Raw genomic sequence first — 23,520 nt, 5'->3', positions numbered from 1 at the left:
ACAAGCGAGCGAGTGCAGGAGGTTCGCGAGGCGTTGGTGAATGTGAGCAGGCAGCTAAGCAGGGTGGAGAAGGGGAGGAAGACGACTTCCATGGCGGCCGAGCACGGCGGCGCCATGGCCATCGGTGGTGAGGCTCGGGGAGGCTCAACCTGAGCTCGGAAGGCGATGCAAGCATGAGCGCGACTTGAAGGAGGGCGAGGCGGAGCTACGGGTGCGCGAATTTCGGCCGAGGTGGAGGAGCCGCGGCAAATTACGTCGGTGGGTGCGTGGGCGCGGCGAGGGCAGAGCTTGGGGCTCTCGGCTCTGGAGGAGAAGGAAGGCAGCGCGAGCGGGAGTGAGCGAGCGCACGGGCACCAGTAGTTGAAGGCGGGCGCGTGGGCACGGGCACAGGTCGTGGCTACCGCGCGGCGGGCGACGCCGACGCATGGTCGCCATGCGGCGAGAGCTTCCTGACGCGGTCGTGGCGTGGCGCGGCGACTAGCGTGGCGCGCGGGAGAAGGAGCCAGCGCTCTGGGCTGGGCTGAGGCGAGGTGGGCTGGAGCGGCACGGGGGGGGGGGGGATTTGCTGGCGCGCTGGGCCGGCTTCGGCAGGTGGGCCAGAAGCGAGGCGGCGACCCGCGAAGGAGGAAAAAATCCTTTTCCAAATAAAATTCTCAAGGAATTTTTAAATGCCATCTTTCAAATATTATTTTGAGCAAGAAAATGACCTCTTTTGAAAATTTACCAAAAATGAAAGTTGTTTAGATTTTAATTCTCTACAACTTTGCTTTTATGACCAAAGCCAAATTCTTTCTAGATTTTGAATTGTAACATCAAAGTCCACGTTTAGCTCAAAACCCTAATTTTTGGAATTTATTTTGAAGCCAAATTTTGAATTAATTTGAATACAAACATTGCTCCAAAAATTGAACTAAACATCTTTAGATGATTTACCATGATATCCAAACATGTTTTACTAACCGAGCAAACAAAATCAGGGCAAAACAATTCTAACAAAGGTATGCAACATTCAGGTTTCACAACACGTTTCATATGTTTCGAAATAGTGTTTCAATTGTTATTTACATGATTAGGCATGTATAATTAGGATGCTTGATGATGCATGATATGTATGATTTGTAGTGCCTAAATGCAGGCATAACACCAGGGTGTTACAGAGTGGCGTGGCAAGTTGAGTGGCTAATCCTTTGAAAAAAGATTGTGAAAATGCTAACACACATACACACGGTAGTGTACACTTGGTGGTGTTGGCACATTTATAAAGGAGATGAAGTTGGAGTTGATGTGGATCAACTCGACGAAGGAACGGAGGCAAGGGTTTGAACTCCACTAGCAGAGTGTCCGCCCGTAGAGTGCGGACAGTCCGATGGTGCCACTGGCGCCCTATACAGAAAAGACAGGGTCTCACAGAGTGGACCGGATGCTAGTCACGTGGTGACTAGATGCTAGGGTCCGACGTCCGGTCAGTGGCTACAGTGAGCATGTAGGCGTCGGTCTTCGACCGGACGCTGGCGCTAGAAGTGACCGGACGCTGACAGGGTGCGTCCGATCAGGCTAACATACGGTGACATAGGTGACACAGAAAAGTTGGAGAAGGACCAGATGTTGACGCTGCATCCGATCATGACCGACCAGACGCATCCGGTCATGACTGGTACCTTACTGAAAATGACCGGACACTGGGGTTGCTGCGTCCGTTCAGTTTGAGCAGCTGCGTCCGGTCATCACTTGACCGTTGAGGTCAAGTGACTGAGGTTGAACGAAGGCGATGTAACACCCCAATGTTATGCAAGCATTTAGGCACTGCAAATCATGCATATTATGCATCATCAAGCATCCTAATCATACATGCCTAATCATGTAAATAATAACAGAAACAATGCTTTGAAACATGAATGTTGCATACACTTGTTTAGAGTTATTTTTGCCCTAATTATGCTTGCTAGGCTAATAAAACATATTTGCCTATAATTATAAATCATCTAGAAATATTTAGGATACAATTTGGAGCAAAGTTTATATTTAAATTTTTGCCAAATTTTGCTTTTAAAAATAATTATTCAAAATTAGGGTTTTGAATTAATATTGATTTTAATTTGGTAACTCAAAATCTATTTGGAATTTAACTTTGGTCATAAAAGCAAAGTTGTAGAGAATAAATTTTTGAGCAACTTTTATTTTTTGGCCAAAGTTTGAAACTGCTTTGAAAAAGTTCAAAAATTCATTTGAATGAATTTGGGAGAGAAAAGAAATTGAAAAAAAAAGATCATTTTACCTTGATGGGCCTCGCGCCTCGCTTTCGGCCCAGCCGCACAGGCCAGCCTGGCCTACCTCTGTGCCACGCTCCTGCTCCTGCGTGCCGCGCCCGTTCGCCACGCACTCTCCCGACCGCAACAGAGCACGCACGCCGTGTGGCGGCCATGCGTCGGCGAGTTCGCCGCGCGGCACCGTCGGCCTGCCCTACGCCCCTCCTGTCGCACCTACACCTGCCGAGCTGCGTCTGCCTCCTCCTCCCCCATCTCATTTGCCTCCTCTCTTCCGCCAGCGCAAGCAGCACCAGCGCATGCACCCGCCACCGCCCGCACAAGCGCCATCACCGGCGTTCGTCGTAGGCCGCTCCATCTCGCCAGCAGCTCCGCCTCCACCTCGCGCACCCAGTGCTCACGTCGCTTTGCCGTGGTAAGCTCCCCTTCCTCGAGAATCACTCGCCGAAGCATGGTAGAGCTCACCGGAGAGCTCCGCTCCCATGGACACCCCTCTCCGCTCCACCTCTCTCCTTCCTTTCACGCGCGTGAGCACCGCCTTGCCCTCGCGAATCTCGTGCGTGCCTCCCCGCGCCCTGCCGTGGCCGGAGTCGGCATACCACCGACGAGCCATGCCACCGCTCTGCCATGCAAGCCATCGAGCTCCCTTCTGAGCTCCTCCAGTGCCCATTCTTGGCGCACCAGGTCCGCCTCGTTGCGGGGAGCCCCTGGTGGTGACCTCACCGCCAGCGAGCTCACCGGCGGCGAAAGCCGGCTGGTCAGCAATGGCCCCTGCTCAGCTCCAGCTGATGCGTGGGCGTGGATTGACCACAGGTCCCGCCTGGCAGCACCTCTGGGTGCACTGCACCAGGTGCACCTAGCAGTTTTGGGTCGGTGGAATTTCAGTTTTAAAGAAAATGATTTCAAAAATTGATTTAAAAAGCTTGTAAAATGTATATCTCAAGTTATATTGCTCCAAAATTGATGAAACAAATTTTGTTGTGTTCCTTGTCACTAGATCTACATGATAAAAATACTACATGTCATTTTTGAGATATTTTAATGTAGGGCTTTATTTAATTCTTGATATTGCTGATATCTTATGAAATGTTTAGTAAATCCTATATATATCAAAAAAATATGATTCCAAGTTTGTTACTCTTCTTGTGTAATGTACTTTCTAGGAAAAATATATGCCATGCATGTCCTGTAGAAAAATTATGAGGTGTAGTTCAAGTGCCTTTAATGGCTGATTTTTGTTATTTTTGCTAGAGAGCAAAATTTGTATAAAACATGCATGTGAAAATTTTTGTACAGTAATTGTATGCTATGAAGATCCTGGGAAAAATACTAAATCTATTGTTTGACACTTTTCATAATACAAAGTATTTTCATGCTCATATTTAGGTCCAAGCTTGTCATTTTTGTGTAGGCTATTCCACTTATCCAAATGCCATAAAAATTTGATGGTAGACTACTTAGGGTGGTACTGTGTTATGGTAATTTTATAAGATTTTTCTATGCTATAAAAATAGATGTTGCTATTTGAACCTATTATTAATTAGGGTTTAATCAAATGTTGCTTTATGCATGATTAAGAAAATAGTGAAGCTTTGGTGTATCTTTGAAGCATTTAATGAGATGTGTTGACTTAGCATATTAGTAGTAGAAGAGAATGCAGTAGATGACATGTGCTTGTAGTACGTGTTCTTGGATGATGTTGACTACCTTGTATGAGATTTGTATTATACTCTCCCCATTGAAGCGAATCATGCTCATCTACCTTGCATGCAAGCATATTCATTGTGTTCATTTCATCAGATGCACCTTTTGCATAAGCACTTATGCACCTGTATCATACAGGATCGCAAACCGAGAGCCCGATCGTCATACCCGAGGAGCCCGAGGAGCAACTCTAGGTGCAGCCGTAAGAAGTGACCGAAGCAGACGAGGAGGACGTTGAGGAACTTCCGGAGTGCTCCGATCACCGCCTGAGCTCCTTCGAGAGAGGCAAGCCCCAGAGCATTTTTCTCCCTAGTTTGCGATTATTAATTAATGCTTTACTTTAATTGATGCATTATGTTCAGGAGTTGTTTGCAACCGTTGCTGCATTATACCTTGTCTACCTTTGTTATACTATATCCTTGTTACCCTGGTATCCGCAGTCAAGTCAATGCTTAGCTAGCTTAGACTGGTAGAAGTCGGGTGATTTCCTATCACCTACGAGCTATAGGTGGTTACCTGGATCTGCTCGGATAACTATGTAGTTATGGTATAACTAAGTGTTAATTTGAAGTTGAGACCGGACGGAGACTTACAGGGTTTTGGACTGTAGTGCTTTCCATCTGTGTCGATTAAGGACCGACCATTGTTGGGCCTTGTGTCATGTTGAATGCATGCCTTACATTTAGCTGGCCGAATAACATACCTTTTGACCATAAAGCTAGGAGATTATTTGGGCCAAGTGGATTGCCCGCAGCGCACTGTACTAGAGCAGGTGTGGTAGGACACGGGGGCGCGATGATAAGACCGAAAGGCAGTCGGTCGGCTCCCGAGTACACGTGGTTCTTGGCAAACTCGAGATTTTTCTTGGATAGTTGACTCGGTGACCGATACCTCACTTTAGTGGGTGAGTGAGGTTTGTGTAAGGAATAAATTACCAGTTGGTTAATAATCGATTCGAATCGCCATCGTTCACTGGATAGTGAACACTTGACTTGAGTTACTTCATCATAGTAATGTTGATGGAACACTTGGACAGTTATAATGGATATGACATCATGGAAGTTGTTAATGATCATTGGTTATCATTATTTGCTTAATCACATGCTTGCTCTAGTATAGGTGCAAATGTAGTCGACAGGTTAATAATAATTAACTTGACAATAATGCTTTTGGAAAGGTTCCTGAAATGCTAAAAATGCCTTTTTGCAAATGAGTCAGCTACCCTACTATAAAGCCCTTCATAATCCTTGGTGTCACTTTATTTTCGGTTATATCGGGTAAGTCTAGCTGAGTACCTTCTCGTACTCAGGGTTTTGTTCCCACTTATTACAGATGGGTAGATGTATTATGACTATTGTATCAACTGCCTTTATCCTACGATGGGTGATACTTAGGACCATGGGCATGGTCATTCCTTACATCTCATCTAATGCTTTTGTTGGAGATGATCATCAGCTGGCACTGTACTTGAACTCCATGTGAGTGTGTGTGGTTTTGAACAAATGGCTTCCGCTACTTCTATTTGAACTCGGTCATAATAACTATATTTAAACTCTGATGTACCTATGATGCAAACTTTTATGTAATATGTGATGGTGACCACTAAACTTATTACGATCTTGGCTAGTTTGTGAGTTGGTTTGAAATCCTTCGTGATTTCATGGACTATCGGGTTATACGGGCTTAAGTTTGCTAAATTGTCTGCTCTAGCGGGTGATTTTCTTACTTAATTTCATATAATTGGTTAGTTCTGTTATAGCTAGTATCGGAGCATGGTTTAGCGTGTTACTGTTCACAAGTATATTTAAAACAAAAAGGCGTTTGAAAAACGTGAGTTCCAAACTAAAAAGCATGCCAGTGGTCATATCCTTTATGCCTAGTTAAGGACTCTAGGTGGCTTAATTAAGTACTGACTTGGGGTTCTTGCATCATATTTCTCTTTTGTTGCTCATATGGTGTGTTATTGTATGAGTGCCACTTGTTTGAGTGGTAGTGTATGGATCATTTGCCTCTACGCCTCGGTAAGTGTGAGTTGTGAGAGCATGATCAGATACACCGCCAATCTAGGGTGAATGCTTATATGATGCTGGAGTAATTACATGTTCTACACATGTTTTGCAAAGGTATCTCATGTGTGGGTATTCCGTCTATTGTGGTGATGCCGTCAATAGGACGATGGTTCAGGTAGTTACTACCGTTGTACGTGTATCTGGGGATTCGTGTAAAGCGTGTAGATAAAATTTACTGCTTTTATGCATTCATTGGGAATTGGGCTGAAATAAATCTTCTACAGGTACATAACAACATTATCGTGTAGAACACATTAGATACGTATTTGAGAGATCATTTGTATGCCACCGAATTCATCGCTAGAAATTATTTATTTCATAAGTTTGTGAGAACGTACGGCACGTACATACATCATATTACTTATGCATTTCATTCATGTCATGCATTTCTCCCCTTATAAATTGATTATCTCATTTTGATAAAAGTTGTATCACCTAAAATATGTTCCCACGGGGTAATAAAAGAAATTTTGCTATAGATGGCCTGCATGAAGCAGACTGCCCGTAAGTCCACCAGAGGAAGAGCACCTTGACGTCAGTTGGCCCTGAGGGAGCACCGCACCACGAACACCTTCTTGAGCGAGTTTGGCATGCCGACCTTGCTTTGGAGAGTGCTCCATGATGTGGGGTACCCAGAGGGTCAAGAGCCGGTGTACTCTTGGAATAAGAGCCAGTTAGCAGAGGATGGACATACAGTGGTAGAGATCATAGTTCCTGCTCTTGGTGATGCTCTAGAGTGGGATGGTTGGCACTTGGAGTTTGAGGGTCGCACTCCTGTTGAGGGTGCAGAGGAAGCAGCTTTCTATGTCATCAAGGACATCATGAGTATATTTCCTAGTGAGCTTGCAGCAGCTCTAGCTGGCACCTTTCCTAGGGATGATCCTCGTGATGCTATTTGGGTTTAGCCTCAGGGAAGTGCTTTGGTCAGAGGTCTAGCTGAGGGACAGGCTAGCGACAACCATGATATGAATGCTATGTTTGCCGCTATCAGAGCGTATTAGGGTCTTGAGTGTACCTACTGGACTTTGACTGGCTTGCGTGGTGATGATAAGCTCAAGGTAAGAAAGCAGAAGAAGAAGCAGGCGCATGCTATAGCTAGTTTGCAGGAGCAGTTGGCTGATATGAGCTTACAGCGGGACCAGGTGGTAGAGAGAGGTGATAGAGCTATGCAGCGGGTGCATACATTGACTCAGGCCAACAACAATGCAGACTGCATGATTGGACAGTTGGTTCAGGAAAGGAATGAAGCCTGGAACGAGAGGGACCTTCTGCTACATAGGGTCGATGAGCTAGAGGAGTACAACGTCAACCTACACGAGGAGTTTCACGCGCTCTACAATGGGGTTGGCCCATATGCTCCTCCAGACGCCGCTGGCATGGACATCAACAATGATAACAAGGACGAGCCTATAGTTTCACCTAGGGGTGATGGTGACGTCTCTGACCCCAACGATAGCCTCGAGGAGTAGGCTAGTTACCTTGCGCTAGTGTTTAGGTCCTGTCGCGATGATCTTTCTTTTGTCGGCATGTAACCTAATGTAACTTGTTTCAAACTTATGAGACTTGGCATGTGATTGGAACTTGGCTAGTAATGCGATATCTGAACGCATAAAAGTCTAGTGTAGGTATGCTGGCAATTCGATTGTATGGACGCGATGTTTGCATTTGAAGTAATTTAATTAGTGATGTTGTTTTAATTGGGATGCGATTATTATGCCTCTGTTTTATTGTATGAATTTATTCTCTCTAGTAAATTCAGTATGGCACAATTTTTTATTCACTCACAATTATTATAGCTTCACTCAATCATTACTTGTTGCTGAAATATGCAGATGGCAAATACTCGCCGTACCACTTATGAGGCCGCTGAGACAGGTGGTAATGGTGCTAGGATAGGTGGAAGTGGTGGAAACAACGTCAACAACAATGAGCCCCCCATGAACTGCATTTGCCACCTCCTCCCCCGCTCACCCTAGAGGTGTTCTTCGCACAATTGCTCAGGAGTCAGCGTAACATAGAACAATCCTAGAAGAACATGGAGGATTTTCTACGTACCATTGCCAATAATGTTCAACGCGGTAACAATAAGGGTGGTGGCAATGGGGTGAATCAGTACAGCAACTTCAAGGATTTTATGGACACCAGGCTGCCAATATTCAAGGAAGCAACAGAACCACTCGATGCTGAAGAATGGATCAACACTATGGAAGATAAATTCCGTGTGTTGAGGCTGACTGAGGTACTGAAAACTGAGTATGCTGCACATTAGTTGCAAGGGTCAGTGGGCATGTGGTGGAAGCACCATCGCACCACCTTCCCTCCAAATGCTCAGATTGCATGGAGAGAGTTCACTGAGGCCTTCCGTGGAGTTTATATTCCACCCGGGCTGACCGAGATGAAGTTGGGAGAGTTCTTGGCATTGAATCAGGGCACCAAAACCGTGACGCAATATTTGCATGCTTTCAACAACTTGTGCCATTATGCTCCCGACATGGTTGACACATATGCTAAGAGAATCGCTAGTTTCAAGAGAGGACTCAATCCAAAGATGATGAAGCATGTGGCTACCAACACCCGCGCCAGATTCAATGACTTTATCAGTGATTGTCTAAAGCAGGAAAAGAACAACAATGCCAATACCACAGCCAAGACTCGTAAGAGAGCACTAGAAGGTGGTCCGTCCCAAGTAAGAGCACCTATGGGAGGTCGTCATCCCTATCGTCCATCTACACCTAGCGCTAGTTCATGCCACCATAGCAGAGAGGTTAGAATTTTAGGGGACCATAGAAGCCTTACAAGATGGTAGTGCAGTCCAACAAGGCAGCCGCAACTATGGTACAGGGCAGTTCTAAGGGAGTTGTGGGATCTGCTGGGACAGTAAGGGGACCCTGCTATAATTGTGATCAACCCGGTCACTTCTCAAGGTTTTGTCCTTATCCGCCCAAGAAGAAGAAGCAGACCTATACTGCTCGAGTGCATAGTACAACTATGGATGAGATTCCAGAGGGAGAGCCCGTAACCACTGGTAAGTTTCCTATCAACCAAGACCCTATAATTGTTCTATTTGATTCTGGATCATTGCATTCTTTTATGAGTCAAGTATTTGCATGGAAACATGAACAACTATGCACAGAATTGGGTTATATTTACCGTATAAGTTCAGCGGGGGCTGATGTTTTGACCAATCAGATGATTCGAGGGGCAACCCTTGAATTAGGTAGCATAAAGTTTCGAGTGAACTTGATAGTTATGCCTGGACTAGTTCTGGATGTCATTATAGGGATGAATTGGATGAAGGATTAGGGAGCAGTTATAGATATAGGAAGTCGGGTACTTAGCCTTAAGGATCCCTAGGGTGAGGGTACTTTCCAAGTACCATTGCCTCAGAGAATGGACCTTATAAGTGTGACATGTGCTACTGAAGTTATTCCTATTCATCAGATTCCGGTAGTGTGTGAGTTTCCATATGTATTCCTAGATGAGTTACTTGGTCTTTTGCCAGATAGGGATATTGAGTTTGGAATTGAGTTAATCCCCAGAATAGCTCCGATTTCAAGGAGACCCTATCAGATGCCTCCGGATGAATTAGTTGAGCTGAAGAAGCAACTAGAAGAGTTATCGAAAAGGGGGTTTATCCAACCAAGCAAGTCTGAATAGGGATGTCCCGCCTTGTTTGTGAAGAAGAAGAAAGAGGGCACATTGAGAATGTGTGTGGATTATAGGCCACTTAATGCTATAACCATCAAGAATAAGTATCCCTTGCCTCATATTGATGTTCTTTTTGACCAGTTAGCCAAGGCTAAGGTGTTCTCCAAGATAGATTTGAGATCCAGTTACCATCAGATCAAGATTAGGCCACAAGATATATCAAAAACCGCATTTTCCACCAGATACGGGTTGTATGAGTATCTTGTCATGTCCTTTGGCTTGACAAATACTCCTGCATACTTTATATTTTTGATGAATACAGTTTTCATGCCAGAATTGGATAAGTTTGTGGTTGTGTTCATTGATGACATTCTGGTGTACTCTGAGAATGAGAAGGATCATGAAGAGCATCTGAGAATTGTCTTGACTAGACTTAGAGATCATAAGTTGTATGCTAAGTTTAGCAAGTGTGAATTTTGGTTGAAGAAAGTTCCTTTCCTTGGTCACATTCTGTCAGAAAATGGAGTTTCAGTCGATCTAAGTAAGGTGTAGGAGGTTATGGATTGGAAGGCACCGACCATAGTTCCTGAGGTTAGAAGTTTCTTAGGATTAGCCGGTTACTATCGTCATTTTATATCGGACTTCTTGAAGATTGCCAAGCCAATGACAAGTCTGCTATAGAAAGATCACAAGTTCATGTGGACAGAGGAGTGTGAAGCAACTTTCCACACCTTGCGGAGACTGTTGACCACTGCTCCTGTTCTAGCACAACCGGACATTGAGAAACCATTTGATGTGTTTTGCGATGCATCAAAAACTAGATTGGGCTGTGTTCTTATGCAAGAAGGAAGAGTCATTGCTTATGCCTCACGTCAGTTGAGAAAGCACGAGGTCAACTATCCGACACATGATCTTGAACTTACTGTAGTTGTGCATGCCCTAAAAATTTGGAGACATTATCTACTTAGTAATGTGTGCAATATTTTCACAGATCACAAGAGTCTTAAGTACCTCTTTACCCAACCAGAGCTAAAAATGAGACAGCGAAGATGGTTAGAATTAATCAAAGATTACAACTTGAATGTGCAGTATCATCCTGGAAAGGCCAAGTGGCAGATGCTTTGAGTAGAAAGTCACATTACTTGAATGTGCAGCCATTACTTGAAGATGGGTTTGATCTGATGCATCCTGCTGTGTTACATAGTATTTAGATTAGTTGCTCTTTGGAGAGTAAGATAATAGAAGGCCAGAAAATAGACAAGGGAATATTTCACATCAAAGAGAAAATAAAAGAAGAGTCGTCTAAGCACTTTAGAGTGGATGAACAGGGCATGTTGTGGTTTGATGACCGTCTTGTGGTTCCCAAGGATCAAGAGCTTAAGAATAAACTCATGGATGAAGCTCACCTTTCTAAGCTATCTATCCATCCGAGAAGTAGTAAGATGTATCAAGAACTGAGACCTCGTTATTGGTGGACCAAGATGAAGAAAGAAGTTACAGCCTATGTTGCCAGATGTGACACGTGTTGTAGAGTGAAAGCTATTCATATGAAACCTGTCGGTTTGTTGCAACCTTTGTCCATACCTAGTTGGAAGTGGGATGATATAAGTATGGATTTTATCTTGGGTTTGCCCACTACTCAAAAGGGACATGATTCGATTTGGGTGATTGTGGATCGTCTTACCAAGCCCACTCATTTCTTACCTGTCAAGACAGATTATCGACCACCTCAATATGCTGAGAAGTATATTGCAAAAATTGTGAGGTTGCATGGTATACCAAAGACTATAGTATCTGATAGAGGGCTACAGTTCATGGCTCACTTTTGGGAACATTTGCACAAAGGCTTGGGAACTAGTTTGATTCATAGTACCGCTTATCATCCTTAGACAGATGGTCAGACTGAACGAGTGAATGCTATTTTAGAGGATATGTTAAGAGCCTATGTGTTGTCTTCTAGGGGTTCATGGGAGTCATGGTTACCTTTAGCTGAGTTTGCTTACAATAATAGTTATCAAGAAAGCATCAAGATGGCTCCATTCGAAGCTTTGTATGTCAGAAAATGTAGAACGCCACTGAATTGGGTCGAGCCAGGAGAAAGAAGGTATTATGGTATTGACTTTGTAGAAGAGGCCGAGAAGAAAGTTCATATTATTCAACAAAATATGAAGGTGGCCCAATCACGTCAGAAAAGTTATGCAGATAGAAGGAGACCCCTTGTGTTTGAAGTTGGTGACTATATTTATCTAAAGGTCACGCCAATGAAGAAGAAACGGTTTGGAGTCCGAAGAAAGCTTGCCGCTAGATTCATAGGACCATACCAGATCTTGGAAAGAAGAGGTCTACTAGCTTATAAGTTAGAGTTACCTGAGACAATGAGTACCGTCTTTCCAGTTTTCCATGTATCACAACTCAAGAAGTGTTTGCATGTTCCGGAGGAAAGAATAGAACCTCGAGGCATCAAACTCAAATCAGATTTGGTGTATCGTGAGCAACCGGTCCATATGTTAGACACTAAAGAACATGCTACTCAGAATAGTGTGGTGAAAACATACAAGATACAGTGGAATCATCATGATGAGGGGGATGCAACTTAGGAAATGGGAGAATATCTACAAAAAGCTTATGAAGATTTTTATAACAAATGGTTCGTAACCCAAATCTTGGGACGAGATTTTTATAAGGGAGGAGGGCTATAACACCCCGGTGTTATGCAAGAATTTAGGCACTACAAATCATGCATATTATGCATCATCAAGCATCCTAATCATACATGCCTAATCATGTAAATAATAACTGAAACAATGCTTTGAAACATGAATGTTGCATACACTTGTTTAGAGTTATTTTTGCCCTAATTGTGCTTGCTAGGCTAATAAAACATGTTTGGCTATAATTGTAAATCATCTAGAAATATTTAGGATATAATTTGGAGCAAAGTTTATATTTAAATTTTTGTCAAATTTTGCTTTTAAAAATAATTATTCAAAATTAGGGTTTTGAATTAATATTGATTTTAATTTGGTAATTCAAAATCTATTTGGAATTTGACTTTGGTCATAAAAGCAAAGTTGTAGAGAATAAATTTTTGAGCAACTTTTATTTTTGGGCCAAAGTTTGAAACTACTTTGAAAAAGTTCAAAAATTCATTTGAATGAATTTGGGAGAGAAAAGAATTTGAAAAAAAGATCATTTTACCTTGATGGGCCTCGCGCCTCGCTTTTGGCCCAGCCGCACAGGCCGGCCCGGCCTACCTCCGTGCCACGCTCCTACTCCCGCACCCCGTGCCCATTCACCGTGCACTCGCTCGACCGCGACAGAGCGCGCACGCCGCGTGGCGGCCATGCGCCGGCGAGATCGCCGCGCGGCACCGCCGGCCTGCCCCGCGCCCCTCCTGTCGCGCCTACACCTGCCGAGCTACGTCTGCCTCCTCCTCCTCCATCTCATTTGCTTTCTCTCTTCCGCCAGCGCAAGCAGCACCAGCGCACGCACCCGCCACCACTCGCACAAGCGCCATCACCGGCGTTGGCCGTTCTGGCCGCTCCCGTTCGCCGTAGGCCACTCCATCTTGCCAGCAGCTCTGCCTCCACCTCGTGCAACCAATGCTCACGTCGCTTTGCCGTGGTAAGCTCCCCTTCCTCGGGAATCGCTCACCAGAGCATGGCTGAGCTCATCGGAGAGCTCCGCTCCCGTGGACACCCCCTCTCCGCTCCACCTCTCTCCTTCCTTTTGCGCGCGTGAGCACCGCCTTGCCCTCGCGAATCTCGTGCGCGCCTCCCCGCGCCCTGCTGTGGCCGGAGTTGGCATACCACCGACGAGCCATGCCACTGCTCTGCCATGCAAGCCATCGAGCTCCCTTCTGAGCTCCTCCAGTGCCCGTTCTTGGCGCACCAGGTCCGCCTCGTTGCGGGGAGCCCCTGGTGGTGACCTCACCGCCAGCGAGCTCACCGGCGGCGAAAGCCAGCTGGTCAGCAATGGCCCCTGCTCAGCTCCAGCTGATGCGTGGGCGTGGATTGACCACAGGTCCCGCCTGGCAGCACCTCTAGGTGCACTGCACCGGGTGCACCTAGCAGTTTTGGGTCGGTGGAATTTCAGTTTTAAAGAAAATGATTTCAAAAATTGATTTAAAAAGCTTGTAAAATGTATATCTCAAGTTATATTGCTCCAAAATTGATGAAACAAATTTTGTTGTGTTCCTTGTCACCAGATCTACATGATAAAAATACTACATGTCATTTTTGAGATACTTTAATGTAGGGCTTTATTTAATTCTTGATATTGCTGATATCTTGTGAAATGTTTAGTAAATCCCATATATATCAAAAAAATATGATTCCAAGTTTGTTACTCTTCTTGTGTAATGTACTTTCTAGGAAAAATATATGCCATGCATGTCCTGTAGAAAAATTATGAGGTGTAGTTCAAGTGCCTTTAATGGCTGATTTTTGTTATTTTTGCTAGAGAGCAAAATGTGTATAAAACATGCATGTGAAAATTTTTGTACAATGATTGTATGCTATGAAGATCATGGGAAAATACTAAATCTATTGTTTGACACTTTTCATAATACAAAGTATTTTCATGCTCATATTTAGGTCCAAGCTTGTCATTTTTGTGTAGGCTATTCCACTTATCCAAATGCCATAAAAATTTGATGGTATACTACTTAGGGTGGTACTGTGTTATGCTAATTTTATAAGATTTTTCTATGCTATAAAAATAGATGTTGCTATTCAAACCTATTATTAATTAGGGTTTAATCAAATGTTGCTTTATGCATAATTAAGAAATTAGTGAAGCTTTGGTGTATCTTTGAAGCATTTAATGAGATGTGTTGACTTAGCATATTAGTAGTAGAAGAGAATGCAGTAGATGACATGTGCTTGTAGTACATGTTCTTGGATGATGTTGACTACCTTGTATGAGATTTGTATTATACTCTCCCCATTGAAGCGAATCATGCTCATCTACCTTGCATGCAAGCATATTCATTGTGTTCATTTCATCCGATGCACCTTTTGCATAAGCACTTACGCACCTGCATCATACAGGATCGCAAACCGAGAGCCCGGTCGTCATACCCGAGGAGCCCGAGGAGCAGCTCGAGGTGCAGCCACAAGAAGTGACAGAAGCAACGAGGAGGACGTTGAGGAACTTCCAAAGTGCCCTGATCACCGCCCAAGCTCCTTCGAGAGAGGCAAGCCTTGAGCATTTTTCTCCCCGGTTTGCGATTATTAATTAATGCTTTACTTTAATTGATGCATTACATTCAGGAGTTGTTTGCAACCGTTGCTGCATTATACCTTGTCTACCTTTGTTATACTATATCCTTATTACCCTGGTATCCGTAGTCGAGTCTATGCTTAGCTGGCTTAGACTGGTAGAAGTCGGGTGATTTCCTATCACCTGCGAGCTATAGGTGGTTACCTGGATCTGCTCGGATAACTATGTAGTCATGGTATAACTAAGTGTTAATTTGAAGTTGAGACCGGACGGAGACTTACAGGGTTTTGGGCTGTAGTGCTTTTCTGTCTGTGTCGATTAAGGACCGACCGTTGTTGGGCCTCGAGTCATGTTGAACGCAAGCCTTACATTTAGCTGGCCGAATAACGTACCTTTCGACCGCGAAGCTAGAAGATTATTCGGGCCAAGTCGATTGCCCGCAGCGCACTGTACCAGAGCAGGTGTGGTAGGACATGGGGGCGCAATGATAAGACCGAAAGGCAGTCGGTCGGCCCCCAGGTACATGTGGTTCCTAGCAAACTCGAGATTTTTCCTAGATAGTTGACTCGATGACCGATACCTCACTTTAGTGGGTGAGTGAGGTTTGTGTAAGGAATAAATTACCAGCTGGTTAATAATCGATTCGAATCGCCATCGTTCACTGGATAGTGAACACTTGACTTGAGTTACTTCATCGTAGTAATGTTGATGAAACACTTGAACAGTTATAATGGATATGACATCATGGAAGTTGTTAATGATCATTGGTTATCATTATTTGCTTAATCACATGCTTGCTCTAGTATAGGTGCAAATGTAGTCGATAGGTTAATAATAATTAACTTGACAATAATGCTTTTGGAAAGGTTCGTGAAATGCTAAAAATGCCTTTTTGCAAATGAGTCAGCTACCCTACTATAAAGCCCTTCATAATCCTTGGTGTCACTTTATTTTTGGTTATGTTGGGTAAGTCTAGCTGAGTACCTTCTCGTACTCAGGGTTTTGTTCCCACTTGTTGTAGATGGGCAGATGTATTATGGCTATTGTATCAACTGCCTTTATCCTGTGATGGGTGATACTTAGGACCATGGGCATGGTCATTCCTTATGTCTCGTCTAATGCTTTTGTTGGAGATGATCATCAGCTGGCACTGTACTTGAACTCTATGTGAGTGTGTGTGGTTTTGAACAAATGGCTTCCGCTACTTCTATTTGAACTCGGTTGTAATAACTATGTTTAAACTCCGATGTACCTATGATGCGAACTTTTATGTAATATGTGATGGTGACCGCTAAACTTATTACGATCTTGGCTGGTATGTGAGTTGGTTTGAAATCCTTCATGATTTCACGGACTACCGGGTTATACGGGCTTAAGTTTGCTAAATCGTCTGCTCTGGCGGGTGATTTTCTTACTTAATTTCGTATAATTGGTCGGTTCTGTTACAGGCGACACATGGCGAGCATCCATTGATCGGATGCTGAGGTCTTACGTCCGATCGATATGACCGGCGCGTCCGGTCAACCCAAAAAACGCATAGTGAAGGGGTAACGGCTAGTTTAGCTTGTGGGGCTATAAATAGAAGGGAGTCTTAGCCATGGCTGGTGCTGAGCATCTCAGGGGACTTTATTCCATGCTTGGGAGTGCTTGGGAGCCCTCCATCTCACATATGCTTGATAGTGATCATCCGATTGTGTGAGAGAGCGATTCTAGTGTAATTGCATCGTGAGGTTACATCGAGTGGCACTAGGTGATTGAGTTACAAGCCGGTGGTGCTTGTTACTCTTGGAGGTTGCCACCTCCTAGACGGCTTGGTGGTGGTCTCCATTGAAGCCTGCAAGAAGCTTGTGCGGTGCTCCGGAGAAGAGCTTTGTGAGGGGCATTGTGCTCGCCCCGCGGGAGCCACGAAGAGCAACTCTAGTAAAGCGTGTCATTGAGCTACCATCACTTTTGGGGTAGGTTCTTGTGGTGCCCGACGTGCGGGCTTGGTGGGTGATGCCAATTAGCCGCCGAACCACTAAGTGAGCGGTCGACACAGCGGGGACTAGCATGTTGGCAAGCACGTGAACCTCGGGAGAAAAATCACCGTGTCAACCTTGTTCTTCCCGTTGGTTTGCAATCTCCTTTCACAATCTTGTATTTATATTTCATATACATTGTGCTTGTGTAGTCGCTATTGTGATTAGTTAGCTTGTGTAGCTTACTAGTTACCTTCTTACTTGTGTAGCATAGAAGTAGCTCTCTTGCGTGGTTAATTTGGTTTGTGTAACCTTGTTAGTCACATTACTTAGTTTGTGTAGCTAAGTAATTGTGCTCTCTAATTTAGCATTGGTTGCCTTGTTATTGAGCATTGCTAGTGAGCTTAGGTGGCTTTGTGCTTTTGCTTACTAGCTTATGTAGGAGCTCTCTTGTTGCTTGAAATACTAGTGGCATAGGTTTGTGTGACATTGCTTCTAGAATTGGTTAGGTGAGCTCTAGCTAGCCCGGCACCTTTGTTGCTTAATTAGTATCTTTGGAAGGTGCTAGAGAACATAAATAAAGGGGTGTAGTCTTGGATAGACTGATAGTTTTAATTTCGCACTTGTTTCGGTTAGCCAATGCCATTAATTTTAGAAAGGACTATTCACCCCCTCTAGTCCACCATCTTGACCTCACACTCGGGACATCGGTTGGCCCCGAGCTATGACTCAGACGGTCACCAGGCAGGAGCTCCGTCCAAGCTCCCCATCAGTCGAGAACCCCGACTTTGTGGCTGAGCCCTCGAGCCCCGAGCAATGGCTGCCTGGCCTGCTCGGGCTTTGCCCTTCTAACATCGCAAGCCTCCTAGGCATAGGGCGATTTACGGGCTACTGAGCCATCCTTATCTGCTAGAGGGTACATGCGAGAGTACCGATGGGTATAACCCCCGAGCCCCAAATGATTCGAAGAGTCGGTTAGGGGGTCACTCAAATTGCTGCCTCTTTATCAGGGACTTAGCATACCCCATATGTTATACTCTCGTTAGTGGGATGTGTCTACTAGACCGCTACCCGACATGATGTGCTAGCACGCGTAGCTCAGCGCGATTATTAGCCTGCCTGATGTAGCCCGCTAGCTTATAGTATAGAAATACAGACTTCCATGAACCCTAGCTCCCACATCATGACCCATCCTTCTCGTGCCAACTCCTCTCGCGTCACCTTCTCTCGGCCTCTATGCCACCGCTTTCGTAGACCGCAATGATAACCCTTCTCTTTCGAGTAGTCGAGCACCTAAAAGACCCTGGTTTGGTTTTGGTAACTGAGTGACAACTGGTGGAATAATAGTTTGATTAAGTGTTGATTAAGCTAGGTCTAGTCCACACTAAGGTGTTGAGCAAGAAGGCAACCATGGAGGACATGGTGATGGCCAAGATGTGGTCAAGTGCTCAACGTGGATGAGAAGGAGAGAGATGGAGTGGGCAGCAAGCCCGAAGGCAAAGGTAATATTAATATTGCTTTGCTTTTGTCGGGCAAGGTGCAATAGAGTGCACGGTCAGGTTGAGGAAAGACGGTTAGTCCTATTAAAAGGCGAAGTCTAAAGAGATTACGGTTATCTAGCGCCACTAGGTGATGTTTAACTATACATGTGCATTAGACCTAGTGACCGGTGAGGAAGCAAGTGAAAATGTTATGTAAATGTTTTAAAAAGTTAACTCTGTGCTTAAGGTGTTAGTGTCATGTGCATTGAAATTATTAGCAATGCATCAAATCAAATAAGTTTTTCATGTGACCCATGATTTTAGTTTTATCTAATGTCACTTCCAAAATATTATATTCCTCGATCTACTTCCACGTGCTTACATTTTATGACCAACTGTGTTTATTTAGAAAAATGATGAAGGCCAACAAATTATAGAAAAAATTGTTAACTGACGGTTGGATCAACCCAGGTTAACCATTGGATCAATTGGTTCTGGCCCTATCAGGCCATTTGACTTTGAGGTTGGCCCCTATGACCCACTAGCCTTACTTTTCAGGTCGTGTCAACTATCCAATGGGTCGACCTGACCCATTTCCACCCCTACTCAATGCCCACTTCCATCCCGACCCACGGGAATAGACCGGGTGAGCGGAATAGACCGGGTGAGCCCGCTAGGTAGTTCACCCAACACATAAAAGCAAGACTAGTGGGTCATAGAGACCGGCTGTTGACCCGGTAACATGTGTTTGCATTATATAACAATCCTTTTTTTCAATTTGTTGATGTACTATATTTTTTCGAATAAGCACAGTTATTAGCTTGTATTCCCTCCGTCCAAAAAGACCATTGTTCTAGCTTTGAATCCGGACAAGCTATTATGCATTACCAAGTCAATTTGCAAGATAACGGGACCATTGCACAACAAGATTCACTGCTTACAAACAAACAAAAAAATCATTTACACACGCTTCCACCAGAATCATGATGACCATGAAGTTACAAAATTACAGCAGCCCGATTGATCTAAAGAAAGAAACCAAAGAAGCTAAGGGACGATGAAGGGGATGACCATTGACAAGAATCCATCATATGTAAGAGTGGCCGAGCCAGTGTAGCGGGTATCCTTCTCCTTGAATTTCTCAGTTAAACCCTGCACACAACGAGCACGTAAAATAAAATGAATATATATCAGTAACTACAACTTGTAATCCTTGATTCACTCCATAGGCTGTAGTATCCAAGCAACAAAACTAACATACCTTCACAATCATCCCACATCTACAAAGAGCAGAAAGATATACCAAGTCAGGTCACATGTGCTCAGCCACTGAAATGTGGATAAGAATAGAAAGGTTATTTTTCACAACAAATTACTTACTCCACAAAGTTGTCAAAGTCTAGCGCGCCATTGCTAGGCACACCATTGTTGTAATTCGCTATAAGAAGCTCGATGACAGAAGGTGGAACGGCATATCCAAGGCTACGAAGAGCTTCGGTCAACTCACGGGAGTCGATTTTGCCACTCCGATCCCTATCGTATCTGTCGAAAATTCCCTAGATGGTGCCATGGAGAAAAATCAATAAGCAGATCACCAATTCTGAATCACAGCATATAGACGATACTTCAAATTCCAAAATAAACATGTCAACAACAATAATGCTAGTTCGCCTTTTGACTTCTTTCATCATTACATTACACATGATTTGAGCAGCAGCTGTGCCATACACAGAAACATGGCCTCCACTCAAATCATGCATAAGATTCTTGCATAATGAAAGACAAGTTGATAACCAATGGTACTTTTTGTATACATAATTTGTTATTGTGTGCGGCTTGGATGCAAAAACAGTGTTATGCATCACAAATTGGACCAGTGGCACAACAAGAATGTAGCAATTGTGCATTGTGTTTGTAATTGTAACTGAACTGAGAAATCCTGCAATACTCACCCGCCATTGCCCAAGGCAATTCCAGAGAGATACAAACTGTGTTGGCCCTGCAACGTGGAAGCAGCATGGGGTCAGTAGCTTGTATATACCATTCTGACACGGAAAATGTTATAGCTGCTTTGAAGAAAATAAGTACATGCAACAAAGGTCCTGAATAAAGAGAGGAGATGAATGCTATTTTTTCCCCGGAAGAGAGATGAATGGTACTAAAAAGTTGTTAACCGGCACACGCGCAGAAGGATGGTAATCAGAAGCTTTACAGAAACAGAAAGAACAATTCCCCTAAAATAGTAAGGATGGCGTACAGCACCAACTGCTACTTCGTTACCATCACTGAGCATTCATACTATCTGAGAAGCAGCAGCAATACAAGCAACTAGCACCGTGCGATTTCAGGTTTGAGCAGGTAATGAGCTTAGGGGGTGTTTGTTGGTTTAGTCGCTCCTAAAATTCATGTCACATTGAATATTTAGATACTAATAAAGAATATTAAATATAGATTAATTACAAAACAAATTACATAGATGGAGGCTAATTTGCAAGACGAATTTTTTAAGCCTAATTAATCCGTCATTAGCACATGGTTACTGTAGCACCACGTTGTCAAATCATGGACTAATTAGGCTTAAAAGATTCGTCTCGTAAATTAGGCGCAAGTTGTGCAATTAGTTTCGTAATTAGTCTATATTTAATACTCCATGCGTATATCAAACATTCGATGTGACACAAATTCTAGGAGGTCCTGTGCAAACCAAATAGACCCTTAATCTTTATATCCAAATTGAAGTTGCACGCTGAAGAGAACGATTAGAAATGAAACAATTGAGCTAGCACTGTGCAATCAGAAGTGGCAGGCACTATTGGGAATCTGAACCTTAACTATTATATTGTTGCGGCAACAGAGTTTGCAGAGGCGAATTAAATCCTTGATGCAGCATGCAAGAAGAAAGAGAGGAGCGATTCAGGAGCAGGGCCGGGCGTTAGTTACCCATCCGTGAGGGCGTGGAGGAGGAGGGGTCGTTGAAGAGGAACATGAGGAGGCGGACGGTGCGGATGCTGAAGCGGTGGTAGGCGGAGGAGAGCGCCCCCTGCAGCTCGCGCTCGTCGATGGCGCCGCTGCAGTCGCGGTCGGCGGCGCGGAAGGCGCGCTCGACGTCCGGGTGCGTCCCCGGCGGGAACGCGACGGGGACGAAGCCGTAGCCGCCGGAGCCGAATCCGCCCGCCGCCACCTGCGGGGGCGGCGGAGGGTAGGCGGCGGGCGGGTACCCGCCGTAGGAGGACGAGGAGGGCGGGGCGGCTGTGGTGGTGGCGGGCATGTGCGGCGCCGGCGGGGCTGAGGGCGGTGGCCCTTGGCTATACCCGCCGCCGCCGCCGTAGCTGTAGCTGTGGCCGTAGCGGTTGTAGTCGGCCATGCTACGGGGCGTGGAGAGGGGGGAGAGCGAGGTGGCGTGGCGACTTCCTCCCACCTTGTCGTGCTGGCCTGTCGAGGGCGGCTGGTGGGTGGGACGGGTGCCGAGCAACAGAAACCGGGCCTGGCCAGCTAAAAAAAATGCTCTGCTGGTGGTTCAGGAACGGAGGAGGAACTCAGGAGCAGATGCTGCTCATGCGGTGTGATCTTGTATATATCTCTCATGCCCTGCGCGTGTCATGGAACCGACGTGAAGTTTCTGATCCGAGACTTCAAGACGAACCGCGGGAGGAAGGACGAGGAAGAGGGGAAGAAGAAAACACCATCATCGTCATCTTGGCAGAGCAGAGCAGGCGTGCGTGAGCGACTTGGCTAAGCAACCGCCCGTCCGTATCCGTACCCAACTGCCGGAACGGAACCTCTTTGTCATCTTCCACGCCGCGTCGAAGCGAGCGTACGGGCTACGCGACTGCTGCGAACAAGCGAGTGCGCCGCCATCGTCATCAGCCTCCACCAGAAGCAGTAGGAAGGCTCTTGCTTTCCCGCGGCCGCCATATCCGATCCCTCCACACGTTTGGACAAGTAGGCCGCCTTTTCATTTCCTATGCTGAAGTACCAGGACACTAGCGAGTGGGATCAGTGCGACTTCACCTTTTTATTTGGCTACTTTCCTAGAACAAAGTTCTTACCAGAGATAATTTGAGCAAGAGTAAATCTATGTATTGACAATGGCACTTGCTTATTTTGATAGGAGGAGAGTGTGAATCACCTGTTCTTTGAGTGTAACGTACTATAAACAGTCTTAGTTTTTGCTAAGACTACAGAAGGTTAAAGCCAAAGAGCCTCCAGTCCAACTGGTTAGAGCGTCCCGACGACACTCCTCATGTTCTGGGTTCGACTCCCCGTGAGAGTGAATTTTAGGAAGCACAGGTCTAAGAACCGGTCCGGACGACGGTGCCGCTGTGTAAGGGTGGGGGCAGTGGTTCGGGGGTTTTCTGGGCCTGCATGAGAATGTCTTCTTCTTAATGCAATGTCTGGAGGTGGTCATACCCTCACAGGTCCAGTTTTTTTTTTCCCAGAAGGTTAAAACGGCAGCGCCATAGGGCAGTTTAGGTAAAGGTTACAATTAAGAATTCAATGTGAGGTTAACTGGAAGAGGAAGCTTTTGAAGAGGTTGTCAAACGGCGTCCACATTGAGCGGATGGCGAGACATCAGGGGTGTAGCCCTCCTAAAGTTGGCAATGAGTATTTGTAACCCAAATATCCCATAAGTTTGTTTCCAATAGAAGATGGGTATGGAATTTAAACTTCACCTCATCAAGGATACTTAAAAAGGGATTTTAGTGCATAATATGCATACTCGTCAGCCTACAAATAATGTATATATTTGGTCAACCATACATTCATCCCACGCCTGCATAATATGCATACTCATCAGCCTACAAATAATGTATATATTTGGTCAACCATACATTCATTCCACGCCCTGGTAAAAAGAAAACGCCCTGAAGCCCAACTTTCATTCAGTGACACTGCTCGACTAAATTGTGCCTCTGCCCATTTAAACACCATAAAAATTGACCATTTATTCTGTTTATTAAGTGCCATCTAGCCCAAATAACGACTATTAACTAGTAGGTGATCACTGGTTACTGTTTATAGTTTTAGAAGAAAAAAAACGATGCGGTGAACTTGTTTCTCATATATCAATGTTAACTTGTCTTTGTTTGCATTAAATTTATACATCTACGATTTTTATCATCTATATCCATTAATTTTGCACGCTAGGTCAGGACAAAAAATTGTGCTTAAC

At 44.8% G+C, this 23,520-nt stretch overlaps 1 protein-coding gene across 1 annotated transcript; it reads right to left on the bottom strand.

Annotated features, from left to right (window-relative positions):
- Window positions 1-19,224: 19,224 nt before the first annotated feature.
- On the bottom strand, window positions 19,225-22,226 carry LOC136501126 (calcium-binding protein CBP-like). The gene is made up of 5 exons (XM_066496621.1): window positions 21,288-22,226; window positions 20,300-20,346; window positions 19,728-19,903; window positions 19,609-19,627; window positions 19,225-19,499 (listed from the first exon to the last, which is right to left on the bottom strand). Exons 1-5 carry the CDS (start codon window positions 21,709-21,711, stop codon window positions 19,395-19,397), a joined length of 771 nt encoding a protein of 256 aa, XP_066352718.1. The 5' UTR covers window positions 21,712-22,226; the 3' UTR covers window positions 19,225-19,394.
- Window positions 22,227-23,520: the final 1,294 nt, after the last annotated feature.

The sequence above is a fragment of the Miscanthus floridulus genome, chromosome 13 (genome assembly GCF_019320115.1).
Source record: "Miscanthus floridulus cultivar M001 chromosome 13, ASM1932011v1, whole genome shotgun sequence".
In the NCBI taxonomy this organism is placed as follows: domain Eukaryota; kingdom Viridiplantae; phylum Streptophyta; class Magnoliopsida; order Poales; family Poaceae; genus Miscanthus; species Miscanthus floridulus.
The sequence above is the reverse complement of the archived record's forward strand: the minus strand, read 5'-3'. Positions and strand labels throughout refer to the sequence as shown.

What these genes read in the sequence shown, in the direction of transcription:
- LOC136501126 (XM_066496621.1), bottom strand. Translation starts at nt 21,711, where the DNA reads ATGGCCGACTACAACCGCTACGGCCACAGCTACAGCTACGGCGGCGGC. An exon ending in CTCCACGCCCTCACGGATGG is followed by an intron (nt 20,347 to 21,287) that starts GTAACTAACGCC and finishes TCCACGTTGCAG; the next exon opens with GGCCAACACAGTTTGTATCT. An exon ending in ATTGCCTTGGGCAATGGCGG is followed by an intron (nt 19,904 to 20,299) that starts GTGAGTATTGCA and finishes GGCACCATCTAG; the next exon opens with GGAATTTTCGACAGATACGA.